This window comes from Rana temporaria, chromosome 9, assembly GCF_905171775.1.
Source record: "Rana temporaria chromosome 9, aRanTem1.1, whole genome shotgun sequence".
NCBI lineage: Eukaryota > Metazoa > Chordata > Amphibia > Anura > Ranidae > Rana > Rana temporaria.
In genome coordinates this window covers 86423405-86442774 of record NC_053497.1, presented here as the reverse complement: position 1 = coordinate 86442774, position 19370 = coordinate 86423405, and the positions used below count along the sequence as shown (strand labels likewise).

The following is a 19370-nucleotide window of genomic DNA, read 5'->3' as shown; positions in this document are numbered from 1 at the left end:
TTTTTTTTTCTCTCTCTATTGTATGGATGCTGTGTTCTATACCTAGCATCAGTCTTTGTCTTACAGTTCTAATGGTAAAGTTTTGTGTTTTTTTTTTTAGCTTTTATGTTCATAAATGCACAACACAACTTTTTGTAGAATTCCTAAAATTGGGAAAAAATTGCAAAGAACTTTGAAGTTGTAAATATACTATAACGCTCTATGCACACAGAAGCTAAAAAAAGCTTTAAAAAAACGACAGTAGCTTTGCAGGGAGCCTTTCAAAGTTTTTCAGCGTTTTTGCAATAGTTTATTAGCATTTTTCAGTGCAGCGTTTTTTTACCTTTTTTTTATTTTTTTTCAATGGGGGGAAAAAAACGCATTTATTAGCGTTTTGCGTTTTTTTTTTTTTTCTGCCGAAAAACGGCACTTTGAACGCAAATTTCGGGCGTTCAGAAAAAAGCCAATAAACTCCAAAGCTCATTAAAGTGGTTGTAAACCCACTTTTTTCACTTTTACCTACAGGTAAGCCTATAATAAGGGCTTACCTGTAGGTCTAAAGAATATCTCCTAAACCTGTACGGTTTAGGAGATATTCCCCTCGCAATGCGCCGCTGATTGCAGCGGCGCATGCGCAGGGGGGAATCCACGGCGAAAGGACCGGCAGCCGCCGGACCTTGCCGAATTTAAATCTCCCGCGGGCACGCGCGGGAGTGACGTCATCGCCACTCCAGCCAATCACAGCGCTGGAGCGGCGATACCCGGAAGACACGCCGGAGCAAGATGACATCTCGCTCGGCATGGACCAGGTAAGTGTTCTTCACCTCGTTCCGAGGTAAGTATTTCATAATCAGCCAGTATGCGGTGCATACTAGCTGATAATGCCTTTTGCCTTGCAGGTTTGAAAAAAAAAAACAACCGCTTTAACACTAAAAAAAACACCCATGTGTACATGGGCACATAGGGTTCAGTTTATGGGCTTTTAAAAAAAAAATATAATGTATATGCCAAAATGCAGTTTATCAGCTTCTGTGTGCATGGAGCCTATTAAAGAAAAATAAATCCATTGTTGGTGACTGAAATTGAAACCATTTTTAAATTATTTTATAAGCTAACCGCTCAGAATATGGGTTGGGTATAAAAAGGTTATTCATAATTATAATTTTTTGTACAGTGTACATTATATCTATAAATGTATAAATTCTTTAGCACCACATGATACTTTTGTTGTATTGCAAAAATGTTCGTCCCTTGTGGACTTAAGCGGGCTTTACACCTGTAGCATTTTGTTCTAAAATAGTAATTCCCCAAATCTTTGTTGGATTATCTAAAGAATTAAAGGGGAAGATTCCACAATCTGTTTTGTCCTTGGCAAGCAAAAAAAGAAATATATGGAATAATTTTGTCGCGTGGAATGGGAACGAATTTGTAATAGTTTGAGTTGGCTTCCGGCTGAGAAAAATTGTAACGAGCGCATGCACGTGTCAAAGTTAATCCAGAAGTAGCACATTCTTTAATGAGACAGTGGAGACATTGACATGGTATTCAAACAAGAAGTCGAAAATTTGTTGGGTCCACCAATTGGTTGGTTGAGTGATATATTTTTTTTCTTTACTTTCTCGTATGAGTGTTTAAACAAAATTCTACAGGTGTAAGGCCAGCATTAGTCGATTGTCTTGGATGCTTCAGCAGTGAGATCTCTTCTACACAGTGTTTTAGGTGTTCCAACATTGTGTTTCCAGTGTTGAATTCTCAATTAAAAAAAAAAAAAAAATCCAGCAGACAGAACATAGAAACCTGAGCACAGATCTTTTCAGTAGACTCACCAAGGTTTTTTTTGTATCTGCCAAAAATTGAAATCTCCATTTTAGGTGGGCTGACCCTGTTGTCTAGTCCCATGCAACTGTTCTGTATATATTGTATCGATGTGTATTGGAAATGCATTCTTTTATTTTCTACACTGCAAAAAGAATGTCTAACTTTTTTGTAAATAAAATTCTGCTACTTTTATAGCTTGGAGGTTTTATTCTTTGTAATACTGTTTTGTTAGACAGTTGTCAAAGTATTCGGTATATGCAGTGTTGGTGACCTGATGACAGGTTTGTTCAATGAAATCTTACACAGTGATTTCCTGGGGAGAGATTCCTTTTTATGGTAATCACTTGACTATCCTTTGACATTGTTTTGTATGTGCAAGTCCCCTACCAAAAATAAACCCCCTAATGCAATAAACCTAAGGAGACATTGCTAGCAATGTATTCTATGTAACAAGTTGATTGCTTCTGTAGACCTCTAGGAGAGGCATTTGACAAATTGCAGGAACAAGCAACGACTTTGTAAAAACCTCCACAATCCGTTTATATGGTGGCGGAAAAAGAAAATCATCTCAATTGTAAAAAAAATCATGGAGGGAAACGGACTGAAATGAGGAAAAAAAAAGAAACCCTCTCATCAGAAAGTGAATACCACATTATATGCAAATACCGATCTAACACAGGATGCCATAATGTGCACGGAATACAGAGACACATCTTACTTTTTAGGCTGGGTTCACATCAGTGCGAATTGTATTTGGGATCGTCGCATAAAATTTGCAATAGCAGGAGATTTTGAACGGCTCTCTATGGAGCCGATTCACATATCAACGCATCGGGTCCGGTGCGTTTTGCAAAAACGCTGTGTCTTTTGGTCCGTTTCAGGTCTGACTTCAGCCCAAAATTGGGCACGCATCGGACCCCTGCTGTGAGCCGAGCCTAAAAGCTCCATGCCCAGGTACAAAAAACTTTCATGAAAATATAAATTCAGAGCTCTTTACACTGAGGCGCTTTGGCCATAAAAAAAGTGCATGGAAAAACTATTTCCATTAAAATCAATGAATAATTGAATGACTTGTATAGCGCTACACATGCAAACTGAATCGCCTCTAGGCGCTTTTTGCAGCCAGTGTCTTCCTGGCTAGTGCAGTTACTTACCCCGTAGGATCTTGACACGCTTGGGACACACATTCGTACACACATATATACTGGGCCAATTTCTAATTAACCTAACAGCATGTCTTTGGAGAGTAGGAGGAAACCCACGCAGACACGGGGAGAACATGCAAACTCCAGGCAGATGATGTGGTCGGGATTCGAACCAGCGATCCTTTTGCTGCTAGGTGAAAGTGCTAACCACTGTGCTGCCCACTGGGGCAGGGAGCTGGTGGGGAAGTGAAAAAATTCCTGCAAGCAGTATCTTTGGAACGCTAAAAATAGTGCCCCTTTCCATTTAAATGAATAGGAAGCTCCTAAAAAAAGTGCTTCAAAAGGGGCCTCAAAATGGTTCTTGGAAGTGTTTTAAAGGTAGTTTTCAAGCGCCTCTGCGTGAAAGGGCTCTAAAGCTAATTCCTCAATAGCCACACATGATATAGACCCCTTTCACACTGGGGCGGTTTTCAGGTGCTTTAGCACTGGAAATGGCCTATGCTAAGCGCCTAGAAATCACCTCCCATTCATTCCAGTGTGATGTTCACACTCGAGCGGTGCGTTTGTGGGACGTTATGAAAAGTCCTGCAAGCAGTATCTTTGGGGCGGGTTGGGAGCGCTGTATTTAGCGCTCCCAAAACGCACTGCCCATTGGAATGATTACTGTATAAATGTCACTGGCAGGGAAGGGGGGGGGGTTAACATTGCAGGGCGATCAAGGGGTTCCCTTATAAGTGTTTCTAATGGGGGGGGCCTCATAATATTTCCTCCCTCCCTTGTGCCCCTTCCCCTGAGTTATCTGTCAAGATCAATGGCACAACTATCAGCCCGTCCCCACATGCCAGGGTACTAGGGGTAACCCTAGACTCTGAACTGTCCTTTCAGGCTCACGTCCAAATAATGCCGCCTTGGCTTCCACAACATCTCTAGAATATGTCCCTTTTTATCCAATGACACCACCAAGCTTCTAATTCACTCCCAGGGTTCTCTCTCGCCTTGACTACTGCAACTCACTCCTCATTGGATTACCTTTACATAGACTACCCCCCCCCCCCCCCCTTCAGTCCATAATGAATGCTGCTGCACCACCTTACCAACCGTTCAGTGTCCTCCACCACTCTCTGCCAATCCCTCCACTGGCTTCCACTCATCCAACGAATAAAATTACTAACAATAATTTACGAAGCCATCCACAAATCTGCCCCCCAGCTACATCACTAACCTAGTCTCAAAATACCAACCAAGCCACTCTCTTCAGTCCTCCCAGGAAGCTCCTGCACAGAGGCAAAGTTACACTGGATTACTGCACAGATCTTGAAGATGATAAAGACACATTCATCTGTCCCACCGTTCAGTGATGCGGCTGCCCAAAGCCTTGCTTCTCCATGTAGTGCAGTCCTCAACCTTGCACTACAAGCACACCCCTGAACGCTGCACTCTGTACCCAGCACACCCCTAAACTCTGCACACCCCTGAACTCTGTACACAGCACACCCCAAAACTCTGTACACAGCACATCCCTGAACTCTGTACTTAACGCATCTCTGAACTCTGCACATAATGCACTTCTGGTATTTATTTCCCTTTTAAGATTCTCCCACTGTACAATTTGGCCACAACTGTGGTTTGGCAAGGAGGGCCTGGTTGAATTCCTGGACCTATTCTCTTAAAAAGCTAGACAGGCAAATGGTTCAATAAACATTATGAAGTAATGTCTTTTGTAACTGTGAATAGGTACAAATACTGACTGTCTGCAGTGTTGCAGTGAATGATAATTGAAAATAACACTCTTCCTTTGGGGAAATACGTCTTTAATTCCAACAAGTTTTATTTTTTAACAACATTGACATGAAAGTGTTCTCTCTATAGAGAGCAGTATAGAGGCAGAGAAATAAAAGTTCAAACGCTTGTAAAAGCAGCTTTTTTTTGAGCTGCAGTCTGCATGAGTCCTAAAGCTGGTTAAAATGTAATACTGTCCATCATTATAATTTTGCTCTCAATGATGTCTTTCAGCCATTTTTCTCTGAATCCTGTTTGTCCTGGCCTGTAAAAATAAGACAAGTGAATGTTCTTGTTTCATATACGTAGACCTTGTGTTTGTTTTTCCTAGGTTCACATTGATGCGATTTGACATGTCAAAACGCATGCCAAATCGATGGCTATTGCCAGAAATGTCACCGTCCAATTCGGTATGACGCCAACTTTGCAGCGCCACAACGATTCCCAAAAGTAGTTTCTGTACTACTTTTGGCGACTTTGGGTGCAATTTCAATAGACATCTGTGCAGGAACCCGCACAGATGTCTCTGAAATCTCCCCCTAAGAGAAATTCCCAAACCATGGCCTGTTGGGGGTACTTGAGGACAGGGTTGAGAACCACTGCTTTAAATGAGTCTATCAACTCTACTACCTTTTGTTTAAGTGTATCTAAACACAACAACAAAAATGTATTTCAGCTTTGTCCTTAGATGAGGTACGCACATTTGTTTTTGGCTTTTTTTCCTGTATTTTTGCCAGGTAATGCTTTGAATTACACCGTTCCTGTACCTGGGTGCCTACATTCACTCCACTGTAGGAGGGAACCATGGTCACCACCCAGGCTGGATTTCAAACATGTCTGCTTTTGTTCATCTATATTACATAGGAGAGGGGGGTTAGTAGTTTACAGAAGGGAAGAAACCATAGTTTTTGTTTTGTTTTTTCTTTTAACCTATCTCGCAGCAAGTGACAAGGACATTCCGTTTCTGGAAAGATCAACAGACATTTTCTTTGCTTGCCAAAAATGTTATTGGCATTAAAACTGAATAAAACCGCAGCCGCCAAATTTAATGACTGGTACGTTGCAGTACATTACATTTGTTTGGGGGGTTTATATGCCCTTTTTAAAGTAGATTAAATATAACAATGCATCCATTCTTAAGGTTGATTAGTGTTAACTCACTGAGAGAAAAACATAATGTGCAAATTGGCAACCGCCTTCTGAAAATGCAAGTTCCATGGCATTTCTGTCATCAATACAGTTACTGTTGTAAAAAACATACAGATCTGACTTGTCAGTGCTCCAGATCTACATATTTCACACAATACTAATGCAGGATTACAGCCCGTCAACCAGTATTTTCAGAAGGTGAACTCACCAGTGGCCTCCAAATTTTCATAGTATGTTTCCTTTAAAAGTTTAACATATCCGACGGTACGATATATCAATGCATTAGAGTGTGTCAATTTTAGCTATAGGATGAGTTCATAAAGGTACAAAGAATACATGAAAATATCAAAAATGTATGGAGCTCAAAGTGAATACAAGAATGTCATAAATAATTAAACTCTCTGGCACCCACCCAACACTGAAAGTACAACTGACCCTTCAAAGACTCAAGTTCTCAACCATTGGGCTGTTATCACTGTCCTAATCTCTTTCTGATTCCAGCACAATCATTCAGCTGGTAAATTTACTAAAAAATATACTCTTCTTATATCTAGGGATTTCATACCTGTGTACAAGTCTGTTTGATTCAAATACAAAGAATACTTCCACTGGCAAAGTCTGAGGGGGGAAAAATATATAATCATGGTTAGGTCAATAAAATTAAAAAACTTATATGTGTCATAAACTGCTGCCCAACACATTTTGTATCTATTTATGGCAGAGCATATACTATTTTAAACATCCCTAGAAAGCATTACATGGAAATTGACAATTTTTAGATATCCAAATTGAAGTGTTTGTTTTTAAACATATATATATATATATATATACATGCCTGTGATTAAGGCATGCATTCCAGTTGATTGATCCAGTAATGTGTGCAAATTAAATATCTTCCATAGTAGATGTAAAATAAAATTTCAGGAAGGAATTCAAGTGCAATAATTCTCTTCCACAGGCAGTGGTTTCAGTTGGGAGCATCGATAATTAAAAAAAAAAAATATTAGATAAGCACCTGAACTAGCACAACATACAGGGATATATGATGTAATACTAACATAAACGCACACAAGCAGGATGAACTTGTGTCTTTTTTCAACCTCGCCTAATATGTAACTATATGTTACGGGTGTTTTTTGGTTAAAGACATATGAATACATACAGTATATCAATAATAAATCAGCACTTATGTGTAAGGTAAGGTCTGCAGGATTGGAAATATCAGTTTGTAAATGGATAGAAAACTGGCTAAAAGACAGAATTCAGAGAGTCGTGGTTAATGATTCTTACTCTGAATGGTCTAAGGTTATCGGTGGTGTACCCCAAGGTTCAGTGCTGGGACCCTTACTTTTTAATATCTTTATAAATGATATTGGGTCTGAGATCAAAAGTAACATTTCTGTCTTTGCAGATGACACCAAGCTAAGCAGTGGTATAACGTCCTTGCAGGATGTCTCCAATTTACAAGCCAACCTCAATGCTCTGTCTAATTGGGCGACTAAGTGGCAGATGAGGTTTAATGTTGATAAATGTAAAGTTATGCACTTGGGGGCTAAGAATATGCATGGTATCATACATGCTAGGGGGGGTACAACTGGGGGAATCCGTAGTGGAGTGGGATCTGGGGGTTTTGGTAGATCATAAGCTCAATAATGGCATGCAATGCCAAGCTGCGGTTTCCAAAGCGAGCAAAGTCCTTTCTTGTATTAAGAGAGGTATAGACTCCAGAGAGAGAGATATAATTTTGCCCCTGTTCAAATAATTAGTAAGACCTCATCTGGAATATGCAGTTCAGTTTTGGGCTCCAGTTCTCAAAAAGGATATCGGGGAACTGGAGAAAGTGCAGAGAAGAGCAACCAAACTGATAAGAAGCATGGAGGAGCTCAGCTATGAGGAAAGATTAGAGGAACTGAATGTATTCACTCTGGAGAAGAGGAGAATAAGGGGGGATATGATCAACATGTACAAATATATAACTGGTCCATATAGTGAACTTGGTGTTGAGTTATTCACTTTACGGTCAACACTGAGGACAAGGAGGCACTCTTTACGTCTAGAAGAAAAGAGATTTCATCTCCAAATATGGAAAGGTTTCTTCACAGTAAGAGCTGTGAAAATATGGAGCAGACTCCCTCCAGAGGTGGTTCTGCCAGCTCAGTAGATTGCTTTAAGAAAGGCCTGGATACTTTCCTAAATGTACAGAATATAAGTGAGTACTAAGATTTGTAGGTAAAGTTGATCCGGGGTAAATCCGATTGCCTCTCGGGGGATCAGGAAGGAATTTTTTTCCCTGCTGTAGCAAATTGGATCTCATGCTCTGCTGTTTTTTTTTTTCCTTCCTCTGGATCAACTGTGGGTATGGAGTTGGGTGTATGGGATTGTACTATGTTTTTTATTTTGTTTGTTTATTTTTTTTGTGGTTGAACTGGATGGACTTGTGTCTTTTTTTCAACCTGACTAACTATGTGACTTAAAAAATTCCTCAAAATCAAATGTACTACCAAAGACACTTGGAGAAAATAGAGGTTTACATGTTCACTGTACCTGGAAGCATAGAGGTATTTTTCTTTCCTTTTTAACTCTCTCTTATCATTCCACTGTATATATACAGTACTGTACTTTACAAATATTAAAGTGGAACTGCAGTGCACTGATTTCTATCAGACTTTGTATTTGCATGTGTTTATACAGCCAAAATGCATCCTTTCAGCTCTACAAAACTCTGGCCCTATGTGCTCTTGTATACTGCTGATGTCATTTTTACATCTGTAATCACGCAACTCATTTGACTGTATCAACACTACAGTGCACGTAAACACTGCATTTGTGTTCACTGCAATCTTATTACAAGATATTGGAGAGATGACACAGATCACTGATCTCTGCGTGACCCCATGGATCGCATTCCTCATACACTTGGTCCACTTGTCCTAGCAGTATTAGTTGACAACGCACTGCACCTCAACAATTGCCATACTCACCAAGCATAGGTTTACTTAAAAAGTCTTTGTTATACAATATATATTTATACAAGTTACAGAATATCTAGGTATTGTACTCACAGATGGTTTAATTTTGGAGATCTTTATTGTGAAATAGACACAGGCGGTAGCTCTAGGAACTGGTTTCCTACAAGTTGGGATGCTCCATCTCATTCTGTAGTGGAAGAGCTTACTGTACTCCAACTCCTCTTGTTTTAGAAAATCTGTACAGTACAACCAGCTCTCATGGAATTCCCATGTCTGTTCAGGACAAGTAAAACAATGCTAGTTATCAATTGTGAAAAAAAACAATCAGTGCCAAAATATTCATTAATTAAATAACTTACTCCTATAACAGGGTAAGTTTGTGTAGAAATACCCTCATATATGAGACTGCACAGCGGCTGATCACTCACTGTGATACACCACACTAAATCCAATAATACTTTCTAAATAGTGCAGTGCTGTGTCTCATTGAACCATGTGCATACAATTATTAATTGTTATACATATCGTGATCAAAAGTTCAAAATGCAGATTTTTTTTTTTAAATAACAAAACGGTTCAATACTTCCAAAGCAATCACCGCTGTGTGTGATCGTCCTCGAAAGGACCAATATTCAGTGCACACCTCCACCAGGTAAAGTGCCTGCTCACCTCAAGGATGAGTATAAAACTCATAGACAGATCACTCCTCGTGTCCACCACACTCAATCCACTTTGCTTTCCAAGTCAGACTGACTTTTTCCATAGGAAATTCTGACCATGTGTATGCCCCATCTGAGAAATTCCATCTGAAATTCCGATGAATCCCATCAGAGTTTAAATATAGAACATGTTCTATGTTACTCCGATGGAATTCAGTCGGAATTCCGATGTGCTTTTGGCCGGGCAAAAGCCTGATCGTGTGTACGTGGCATTAGTGAACCCGAAGAACCCATAGTTTAGGAGACCAGAACTAAGAGCAACGGTGCTGGTGAATTTTAGCCAAGTCTGTTAGCATTTTTACATTTCCGTTTTTTGATGTTGAGGAACCACTATGAGAACTTTATCACTGTGTGAACTTTGTCGCTTGTGTACTTTGCTTTTGCCTTTTTATTAAAAGTAAGCGGTCAAGCATTTAAAATATACAATTCAGATTGACGTTATCCCACTTACAAATGCATCTACTTCAAGAGCTTCATCACCACATATCACGCTATGTAACAGCACACTCTTACTTGAATGCATTAGAGATTTAGGTACATAACTGGTTAAGTTAACAGTTAAGTCCCATTGTAACGAGTCTGATGCCGCGTACACACGACCGTTTTCATGACGTTAAAAAATCTATTTTTTAAAATGCACATTAAAAAGGATCGTGTGTAGGCTCCAGAGCATTTTTCTCAATGTGAAAAATGGGCATTAAAAATTTAGAACATGCTCAAAATTTTCCCGTTGTCGTTTTTAACGTCGTGAAAAACGGTCATGTGTAGGCTTTAATGACATGAAAAAAACGTGCATGCTCAGAAGCAAGTTATGAGACTGGAGCACTCGTTCTGGTAAAACTAGCATTTGTAATGGAGATAGCACTTTCGTCATGCTGTAACAGACTGAAAAGCACGTAGACTGAAAAGCACGTAGACTGAAAAGCGCAAATCGTGTCTCACCAAACTTTTACTAACACGAAATCAGCAAAAGCAGCCCAAAGGGTGGCACCATCTGAATGGAACTTCCCCTTTATAGTGTCGTCGTACGTGTTGTACATCACTGCGCTTTGCTCGAAAATTCTTTTTTCACGATTGTGTGTATGCAAGGCAGACTTGACAAGAATCACGTAGAAAAAAACGTTGTTTTTTCCATGACATTAAAAATGGCCGTGTGTACGCGGCTTGAGTCTTTCTTACTGTGAACTAGATTTATTTCCCCATAGGCAACAATCAGATTCAAACTTTTAAGGTTCCTAATGCTGATTGAATTTTGTAGAAGTAGCTTCAGTTCTTATAAAGTGCAAATTGATTCACAATACCCTATCTAACTTTCCATTTAATTTGTGGGGTTATACTATATCTAGCTGAACAATTTTGTAGATGTTCAGTTACAGCTTTTAGTATCTCTAGTATATCAAAAGAGGAGCTAATTAAGTCCAAGTAATTATATATGTGGTCATCACACTATGCCATTAACTTACAGAAACATATTCTTCAATTTGTTTCTTCCCCAGATCCACAGTGAAATCCTTACACAGCACCCATGCAATGTTCTTCAATGTGTAATTCTGCTCTGAAACAAGGGTTGCAAATATTATTTTGTTTAGCCAACACTGAGAGACATGAGCATAGAGGGAGGTTTAGTGTATCTAGCAAGTTATCTATAAAATTGGGCGCAATTTTACTGGCCTATAGAATAAGAACAGGAGGTATAAAAAGGGTCAGAATGAGCTGAAACATTGTCAGAATGAGCAAACATTTGACTGTAATGGTAGGGTATAAGAGATGTCTATACTTTTTTCCCTGCAGAAGTTTTTGTCTTTTGACAGTTACTATTTTTGCATAGAGGATGGAGGTTAATAATCAAGCTGCATTTTATAGTAAATCTGTCTCAATGTTCTTATTCTGAACTGTCTTGCTTTAAGGGCAAGAGTCATCTTACCTGTATCTGTGTCCTCCATTGGTCCCTTTTGTAGGGTTCTAAGACAATCCTGAGCATTTTTCATGGCTGTTTCTACCAATTCACAAGCCTTTTCTTTTAGCGCTGCAATGTATCTTTCCTCTGAATCCATTTTATCTAGTCGACAAATAAATCAGGATTTTATCAAAACATAATAGAAGCACCATCGTTTTATGGAATCGTGCCTTTTACTTTAAAATATAGCTTAGGCACTATTTATAATTAGGGATAAGCTTTATGTTTGACTCGAACATTGGCTGTTCACCCGTTCGCCGAACAGCGAACAATATTGGGTGTTCGTGGTAAATTCGAAAAGCCATGGAACACCCTTTAAAAGTCTATGCGAAATATCTAAAGTGCTAATTTTAAAGGTTAATATGCAAGTTATTGTCATAAAATGTGTTTGGCGGTCCTGGGTCAGGGGACATGTATCAATGCAAAAAAAGGTTTTAAAAATGGAAGTTTTTTCGGGAGCAGTGATTTTAATAATGCTTAAAGTGAAACAATAAAAGCAAAATATTCCTTAAAATTTCGTACCTGGGGGGTGACTATAGTATGCCTGTAAAGTAGTGCATGTTTCCCGTGTTTATAACAGTCTGCACAAAATGACATTTCTAAAGTCATTTAAAACTACCCGCTACTAATGAATTGTCGGGTCCCGGCAATACAGATAAAAGTAATTGAAAAATAAAAAAATAAAATGCGTGGGGGTCCCCCCAAATTCCATTACCAGGCCCTTCAGGTCTGGTATGGATATTAAGGGGAACCCTGCACCAAATAAATAAAAATGGTGTGGGCTTCCCCCCAAAAATTCATACCAGACCCTTATCCGAGCATGCAACCTGGCAGGCCGCAGGAAAAGAGGGGGGAGGACAAGAGAGTGGTATCATTCGTAGCGGCGGGTCCAGGACCGCGATCGTAGTAGGATTACTGCGCTGGAGGTTTTTTTTTATTAAAGGACTTGTCCCAACTTGGTGTGTGTGTGTGTGTGTTTTTTTTTACATTTTGACACTTTTTTTGTGAAATGGTAGGGGTACAGTGTACCCCATTACGTGTTCACACGTGGCCGAGTTGGGTTAGAGCCACCTGTTGTTTACATTTCAGTTCAGGAATTGAGTTCAGGAGGAGAATAGACTCCATTTGCCCTGGCCTGTAATAAACTACATTACCCAGAGAGCAGCTGTACAACCCCAAGATGCTTTGCCTTTCGTGCCACCTGCTAGGGGAGGTAATTTAAGGGAGAGGACGTGTTTGGCGCGCTCTCTTGGGACCGTCTCTTCAACCAATGAGGACACTGACAGGAGTGTCTCCACAGGAGTAAGTCGCAACCGAGGCCTACATATGCCCGGGCGGAGCAGCTTTGAGAAGAAGAGACAGAGCCTCTGTTGGAGTCATCGGACGAGTTTCCAGTAACCCTGCGACCTGTCTGAGGACCGGAGACTACTGGCTAACCGGACTGTGACTGCCGACCGGGGACAGAGTGCCGTGGAAGGACAAGGCCTGAAACGGTTGGGTGAGACGGGCACTTGCCTGAAAGTACTGATTGTCTTGCGGGGGCGGATCGTTGATATCCATTTTTGCGGTTTAACTATTCAGGAAACTTTCAACAGTTTACTATTACCGCTTTGGATTATAAATTGCTCTTTGCACGCCAACGCACAAGTGCACGAACTGTTAGCAGGAGACTGTGCTGAAGTTTGGCCTGGGACGCCCGGTCATACTGATTAGCTATAGTTATAATACTCAAGGGTTATCTTTATAATGTTGTATATTGCCACTATTCATTTCATTGTTAGTTGATCAAGCAATCAATTCTATTACCTTGTACAGTGTTGTAGAGAGGTAGGGTGAGGCTTGGCAAGAGGGTGTTTCAATGTATATGTTTTGTTGAAGGGGTCCCTCTTGCTGTGTGCTTACACAGGTCCACATGACATTGTAGTCTAGTTCATACCTAAGTTTATTATTGTCATTGATACTGCAGGGACCTGCAAATAGATTATCACTGTTTTATTTATGTTCTTTTGTTTCCACTTTAAGTAAAGCATTATTTTGGTTATCCTGAAGTCTGTGTGCAGCCTATCTTTCAAACTGCAAGACCCCTTCCATTAAGGTAACCCCTTTTATCTGCATAATCTGTTGTAGTGTAACGGGATATTGTGTTTCCCCACAAGTTACTGGGGTCCACAACTCCCATATTACCAGGTGTGTCAAGGGAGGGTTTTGAGCCACTTTAAGGGGTTGATCACCGAGCGTAGACCAAAAACAAACCAGCAGCTCCTTCGGGGGTAGTGCTACATATCTACATTGGAAATTTTTATTTCCACTTCCAATTAGCAAATTATATAGACACTGATCGAGTCAGTAAAAATATAGATAGGAATAATGAATTGCTGTATATCTCATATTTTCCTTATAGGAGCAGAAGTATTTGACAAAGTTACTTACTGTTACTTTTTTTCAGGCTTATGATATGATGTGCAATCAGTTGTCAAAATGTGAATTCTGGTCTCTGTAGAACATCCTCTACAAAGAAATAAAGGTTGATTGCTGGTTCAGTAAGTCAGGGGTATTACGGATAAATGTGTTCTTTATAAAATTAGATAACATTTCTTGACATGTTCACAGCTGAGGGGAGCATTTCATCATATTGAATATAAAAGTAACCAAGTATTACACTCTGCATGTGAATACAGAAAGGCTTTTTCACAGTAAGAGCTGTAAAAATGTGAACTAGACTTCCTTGGGAGGTAGTTCTAGTCAGCTCTGTTGATTGAAAAAGCTGGAAAAAAAGCTGAATGTGTTTCTGTATTTTAGTCTTGTTCATTTGTCCCTTCTTTATTTGTTGTTTTGGTATTTTATCCTCCGTATGTGTTTATAAATGCACGGAATATACTGAAGCTGGCCGTAGATGTAATTGTAAAGCTTTAACCACTTACGGATATACGTTGCTACTTTGACATTATACCATTGTTATTTCAGCAGCTAATTGCCATAACACCGGTGTTCCCAACATCGGATTTGGCAGAAGATGACTTTTATGGGTGGTGGGAGAGGTGCCCCAAGCCGCTTCCCGGTTGTTTCCGCTGCTTACCGAAGAGATCAGCAGAAACGATCCGATCTGTGGAAGTGATGGGCAGGAACCTGAGTGAGGGCAAGATGGCCCCCACTCAACTCTATGCCCTTGGAGGACCGGAGCAACGTCAAACCTCACTTCCACCCTTTGACCTTAAAGAGTCAGTTTTTATTTAATTTTTGTTTCCCTGTCCTGCTTATTTCTATTACAATGGATGTTTACATTCCTTGTAATAGGAATAAGTGATCAAAAACAATCGTTTTTTTTTTTTTTTAAAGGGGCAGTGTAAAAATAAAAAGTAATTTTTTTTTTTTTTAAACGCCCTATCCCTCTGAGCTTGCGCGCAGAAGCGAACGCATAAGCAAGTTGCATCCACATATGTAAATGCTGTTCAAACCACACATGTGAGGTATCGTCGCAATCATTAGAGTGAGAGCAATAATTTATATTATAATAATATAGCACTAGATCTCCTCTAACTCTAAACAGATAACCTGTAAAAATGTTTAAAGCGTCACTTATGGAGATTTTTAAGTACTGTAGTTTGCCAAGTGGCCAAAGTGGAATAGGTCCTGTGTCGCCCAAGGCAAAGACATCTGATAGGTGAGACCGACAGGCAGTCTGGGGTTATAAAGGAAGGAGGTCAGAAGAGACCGTTCAGAGCCCAGGTTATGTGCTCGAGACAATCTATGCCAAAGCGACCGAAGATGGAGCATAGAGCCCAAAAGCCGGTTTGAGTTCGGATGTGTGGGTGCAAGCCATATTTTTTCGATTTCTGTCCACTTATTGTACGATCGTTGGGGAAACCAGGAAGTCACGGCGCGCAGCTGGGCTGCCATTAGGTGTATATTGATTGGTTTCCATGAAAGTTATAGTGTCTACTAACTATGAGATATATCCTGTTTTTTTTGTTTTTTTTATACTAGTAATGGCGGTGATCAGCGACTTATAGCAGGACAGCGGGAAATCTGACACTAACTGACACTTTGTGGGAACTAGCTGGTTGCCACTGACATTTCCAGTGACACTAATACAGTGATCAGTGCTAATAATATACATTGACACTGTACACATGACACTGACTGGGAAGGGGTTAACATATGGGGCAATCAAAAGGTTGTGCCTAACTATGTTTACTGTGTGTAATGTGTGATGCTCTTAATAAGGGATGTGCCGATTTTTATTCCCAAAGCACCACAGCAGAATGGTCCGTGTTCTGCGGGTGCATTGCACTGTGAAAACTGCAACCTATCCCAAATTGTCATGTGTTAACCTCTTGACCACTGGGCACTTAAACCCCCTTCCTAACCAGACCAATTTTCAGCTTTCGGTGCTCCCACAATTTGAATGACAAAAACTCAGTCATACAACATTGTGCCCATCTGAAATTTTTGTCCTTTTTTCCCCACAAATAGAGCTTTCTTTTGGTGGTATTTGATCACCTCTGGGTTTTTTATTTTTTGCGCTATAAAAGAAAAAACACTGAAAATTCTGTAAAAATAAAAAAAAATCTTGTTTCTGTCATATTAGCAGGTATTGCGGAGTATGGGGGGTATTGCAGAGTATGGGGGGTATTGCAGAGTATGGGGGGGTATTGCAGAGTATGGGGGGGTATTGCAGAGTATGGGGGGTATTGCAGAGTATTGGTGTTATTGCAGAGTATTGCGCAGGGAGGGATGGCTGGATCTGTGACTGCATTTGTCACAGATCCAGCCCACAGCAGCTGTGCTGCTGCTGCTTCCGCTCTCCCCCCTCTCCTCTCACACTATACCGATCGGTACAGAGAGGAGAGGGAGGAACCGGCGTCATGACATGACGCCGGTTTGTTTACAAGTGATCGCTCCGTCATTTGACGGAGCGATCACGTGGTAAACGGCCACTATCAGCGGCAATTTACCGTGATCTGTGATGTGCCGGGTCTTCTAGACCTTGCGCTCACAGATGATTCCGGGAGCGCGCCCCAGGGGGTGCGCGAGTGAAGGATTCTGGGAGGACGTCCCAGGGACGTTCTCCCAGAATAACTCCACCGCGCTGTAGCAGTAAAATGTCTATGGCGCAGTGGGAAAGTGGTTAAGGTGCATCTCAGTACATCCATTTTGAAAAGGGCTGTTTAATGCTGCACACGATAACGCACCTCAACGCACAACTTAGCGTGCATTTCAGTGTGAGAATTGGCCATAAGTTATAGGGTCCGATACCAAGCCATTATAGTGTATCCTGGCCCTCTATCGTCTATTTGTATACACCACCACAATATGGAGACCTCCAGAATTCTAAAACTAGAACTACAGCTATATTAATGTGGGTGTCGAAATGGGGTACTAGCTGTGATGTGTTTTCACGGCATCCCCTGACACCTTCTAAAAGAGCGTAGTGGGCTGAAAAGCTTAGTACATACTTCCATATTTGTCAGGAAAGGCTTTGCATTAGCACTGACCCAAATATCGCATGCAGCAATCCAACCTTGACATACCAATGATTTCACCATTTCTCCTGGTGGCTCCTCCCACCAGTAATGCATTTGCATACTCAGGTACTGGATGCTCCTCCATATCTAATAAATAAAGTCTTATGCCTCACTCACATGGTATGTATCAATGTGTACCCTGTACAAGGGCCCTGCAGAGGGATGCACAGGTTTTCCATGCATCCCCGTGCAAGCAGTTCCATTGATGTCTATTGGGATGCAGCAGCTGCACAGACAGATAGCCGGATTCAGGTATGAGAGCCTATCGTTAGGCAGGCGTAGCGTATCGCATATACGCTACGCCGCCGTAAGTCAGAGAGGCAAATGCTGTATTCACAAAGCACTTGCGTCCTAAGTTACGGCGGCGTAGCGTAAATGTGCCAGCCTAAGCATGCCTAATTCAAATTGTGAAGAGGTGGGTGTGTTTTATGCTAATGAATCGTGACCCGACGTGATTGACGTTTTTTACGAACGGCGCATGCGCCGTCCGTGGACATATCCCAGTGCGCATGCTCCAAATTACGCCGCAAAGACTTATTGGTTTCGACGTGAACGTAAATGACGCCCAGCCCCATTCACGGACGACTTACGCAAACGACGTAAAAAAAATTAAATTTGACGCGGGAACGACGTCCATACTTAACATTGGCTAGGCCAGCTTTTTGTTGGACTAACTTTACGCCTGAAAACGCCTTACGTAAACGGCGTATCTTTACTGCGACGGGCAAGCGTACGTTCGTGAATAGGCGTATCTCGCTGATTTATGCATTCTAGGCATTCCCATTAACTTCCTTTTTCTGTCACAATGGTCACTGGTTTACTGGTGTCCCTGGTGTCATTACGGTGATTCAATAAAGGCAACCTCTGGATGTGCGGCCTTTTCTTCTTATCTTCAGGTACAAACCGCGTGCTGAGGATCTAACCCTGCCTCCACACTACTTAAAACATAACAAAATACACTATAACTATGCTGATCACATAAATAAAAACCATTGTAAAGCCCTGTACACATGGTCAGGAATCCCGTCGGTAAAAAAACGTTGGGTTTTCCTGACGGGATTCCTGGCAAGCTTGCAGTGCATACAGACGGCTATTCAAAAGAACCGCCGCTCTTTTGAATGGCAAGATTGCGGTGACGTCATCAACTACGACGAGCCGTCGCTCTTCACATTCGATGCTGTCGCCGCCATTTTGCTACACCCCACACTAAACTTGTATGCTACCGTGCATTCGTCGAACTCTTATCGAGCATGCGCGGGTTTGCCTGGGACAGGTAAGCATACAGACGACCGGTTTTCTCGGCAGGAAACACTCTGCTGGGAAACCCGGAGAAAAAATAGAGAGCAAGTTCTCTATTTTCCCGTCGGGATTCTCGGCTGTTTTCCTGATGGGAAAACTGCTAGGGAGATAGGGGGATTCCCGGCCAAATGCTCTCCTGGCAGTTTTCCTGCCGGGAAAACCCGTCGTGTGTACGAGACTTAGGACTGATTCATCTGCCTGTTACACTGACATACCTATATAAAACTATATGGTTAACCATCACATTGGACGGAATACAAAATGGAATGTACAGGATTTTGCTAAAAAAAATCTTTTGACATTTTCTGATCATAATATGTCCAAAGGAAGCAATGCTGCAGTGTGTCTGTGCGGAAATCTATAGTATAGTAGATACCTACCAGACTTTCCAGATAGCAGGCTGTCAGGGATGGTGTGCTTGTCAGATGCCTGGGTTTGTAGCAGGGAACAATGTTTGAACACAGCTGTAACTATGGAGACTAACAATAGGCGCTCTGCACACTCTCCAATACCCTGACAGGTCAGTCCTACTGGGCTGGTCTGCTGCATAATCACAGCACTAACACAATGGGACATAAAGCATACAATTGTAGCATAGTATGTCATTGATGTCTTCCTATAGCATTTATTTAGATGCAGTTTACCTCATTTGCATCACTATTGCTTTGCTACTTATGAATACCAGATATTTTTAAATAGATTGCGTATTTTCCAGATACAGCAAATGTTTCTTCTTCTGATATTACCAGTTAAGCTACACGTTAGTAGTTCAATACGGAACGACACACACCTCCACTTCATTGCTACCACGTCCACAAGCTCCTTCACCAGTTCAAACATTGAATCACTCACAGCACACAACGGGGGTTATTTACTAAAGACAAATCCACTTTGCACTACAAGTGCAAAGTGCACTTGGATTTGCACTGAAAGTGCACTTGGATGTTCAGTCATTGTACTGTAGATCTGAGGGGGACATGCAAGAGAAATAAACAGCATTTTAGCTTGCACATGATTGGATAATAAAATCA

At 41.1% G+C, this 19370-nt stretch overlaps 1 protein-coding gene across 3 annotated transcripts; it reads right to left on the bottom strand.

The window, feature by feature from the left end:
• Positions 1-4752: 4752 nt before the first annotated feature.
• Positions 4753-18824, bottom strand: AKAP14 (A-kinase anchoring protein 14). 3 transcript variants are annotated; one of them, XM_040323858.1, is made up of 8 exons: positions 18720-18824; positions 13946-14023; positions 13322-13485; positions 11483-11617; positions 11022-11113; positions 8933-9112; positions 6436-6488; positions 4753-4986 (listed from the first exon to the last, which is right to left on the bottom strand). In XM_040323858.1, exons 4-8 carry the CDS (start codon positions 11610-11612, stop codon positions 4902-4904), a joined length of 540 nt encoding a protein of 179 aa, XP_040179792.1. In that variant the 5' UTR covers positions 11613-11617; positions 13322-13485; positions 13946-14023; positions 18720-18824; the 3' UTR covers positions 4753-4901. The 3 variants fall into 3 exon arrangements, with proteins under 3 accessions (XP_040179792.1, XP_040179793.1, XP_040179794.1); XM_040323859.1 differs by lacking the exon at positions 13322-13485; XM_040323860.1 differs by lacking the exons at positions 13322-13485; positions 13946-14023; positions 18720-18824 and having other exon boundaries at positions 11022-11108; positions 11483-11616.
• Between the last annotated feature and the right edge of the window lie 546 nt (positions 18825-19370).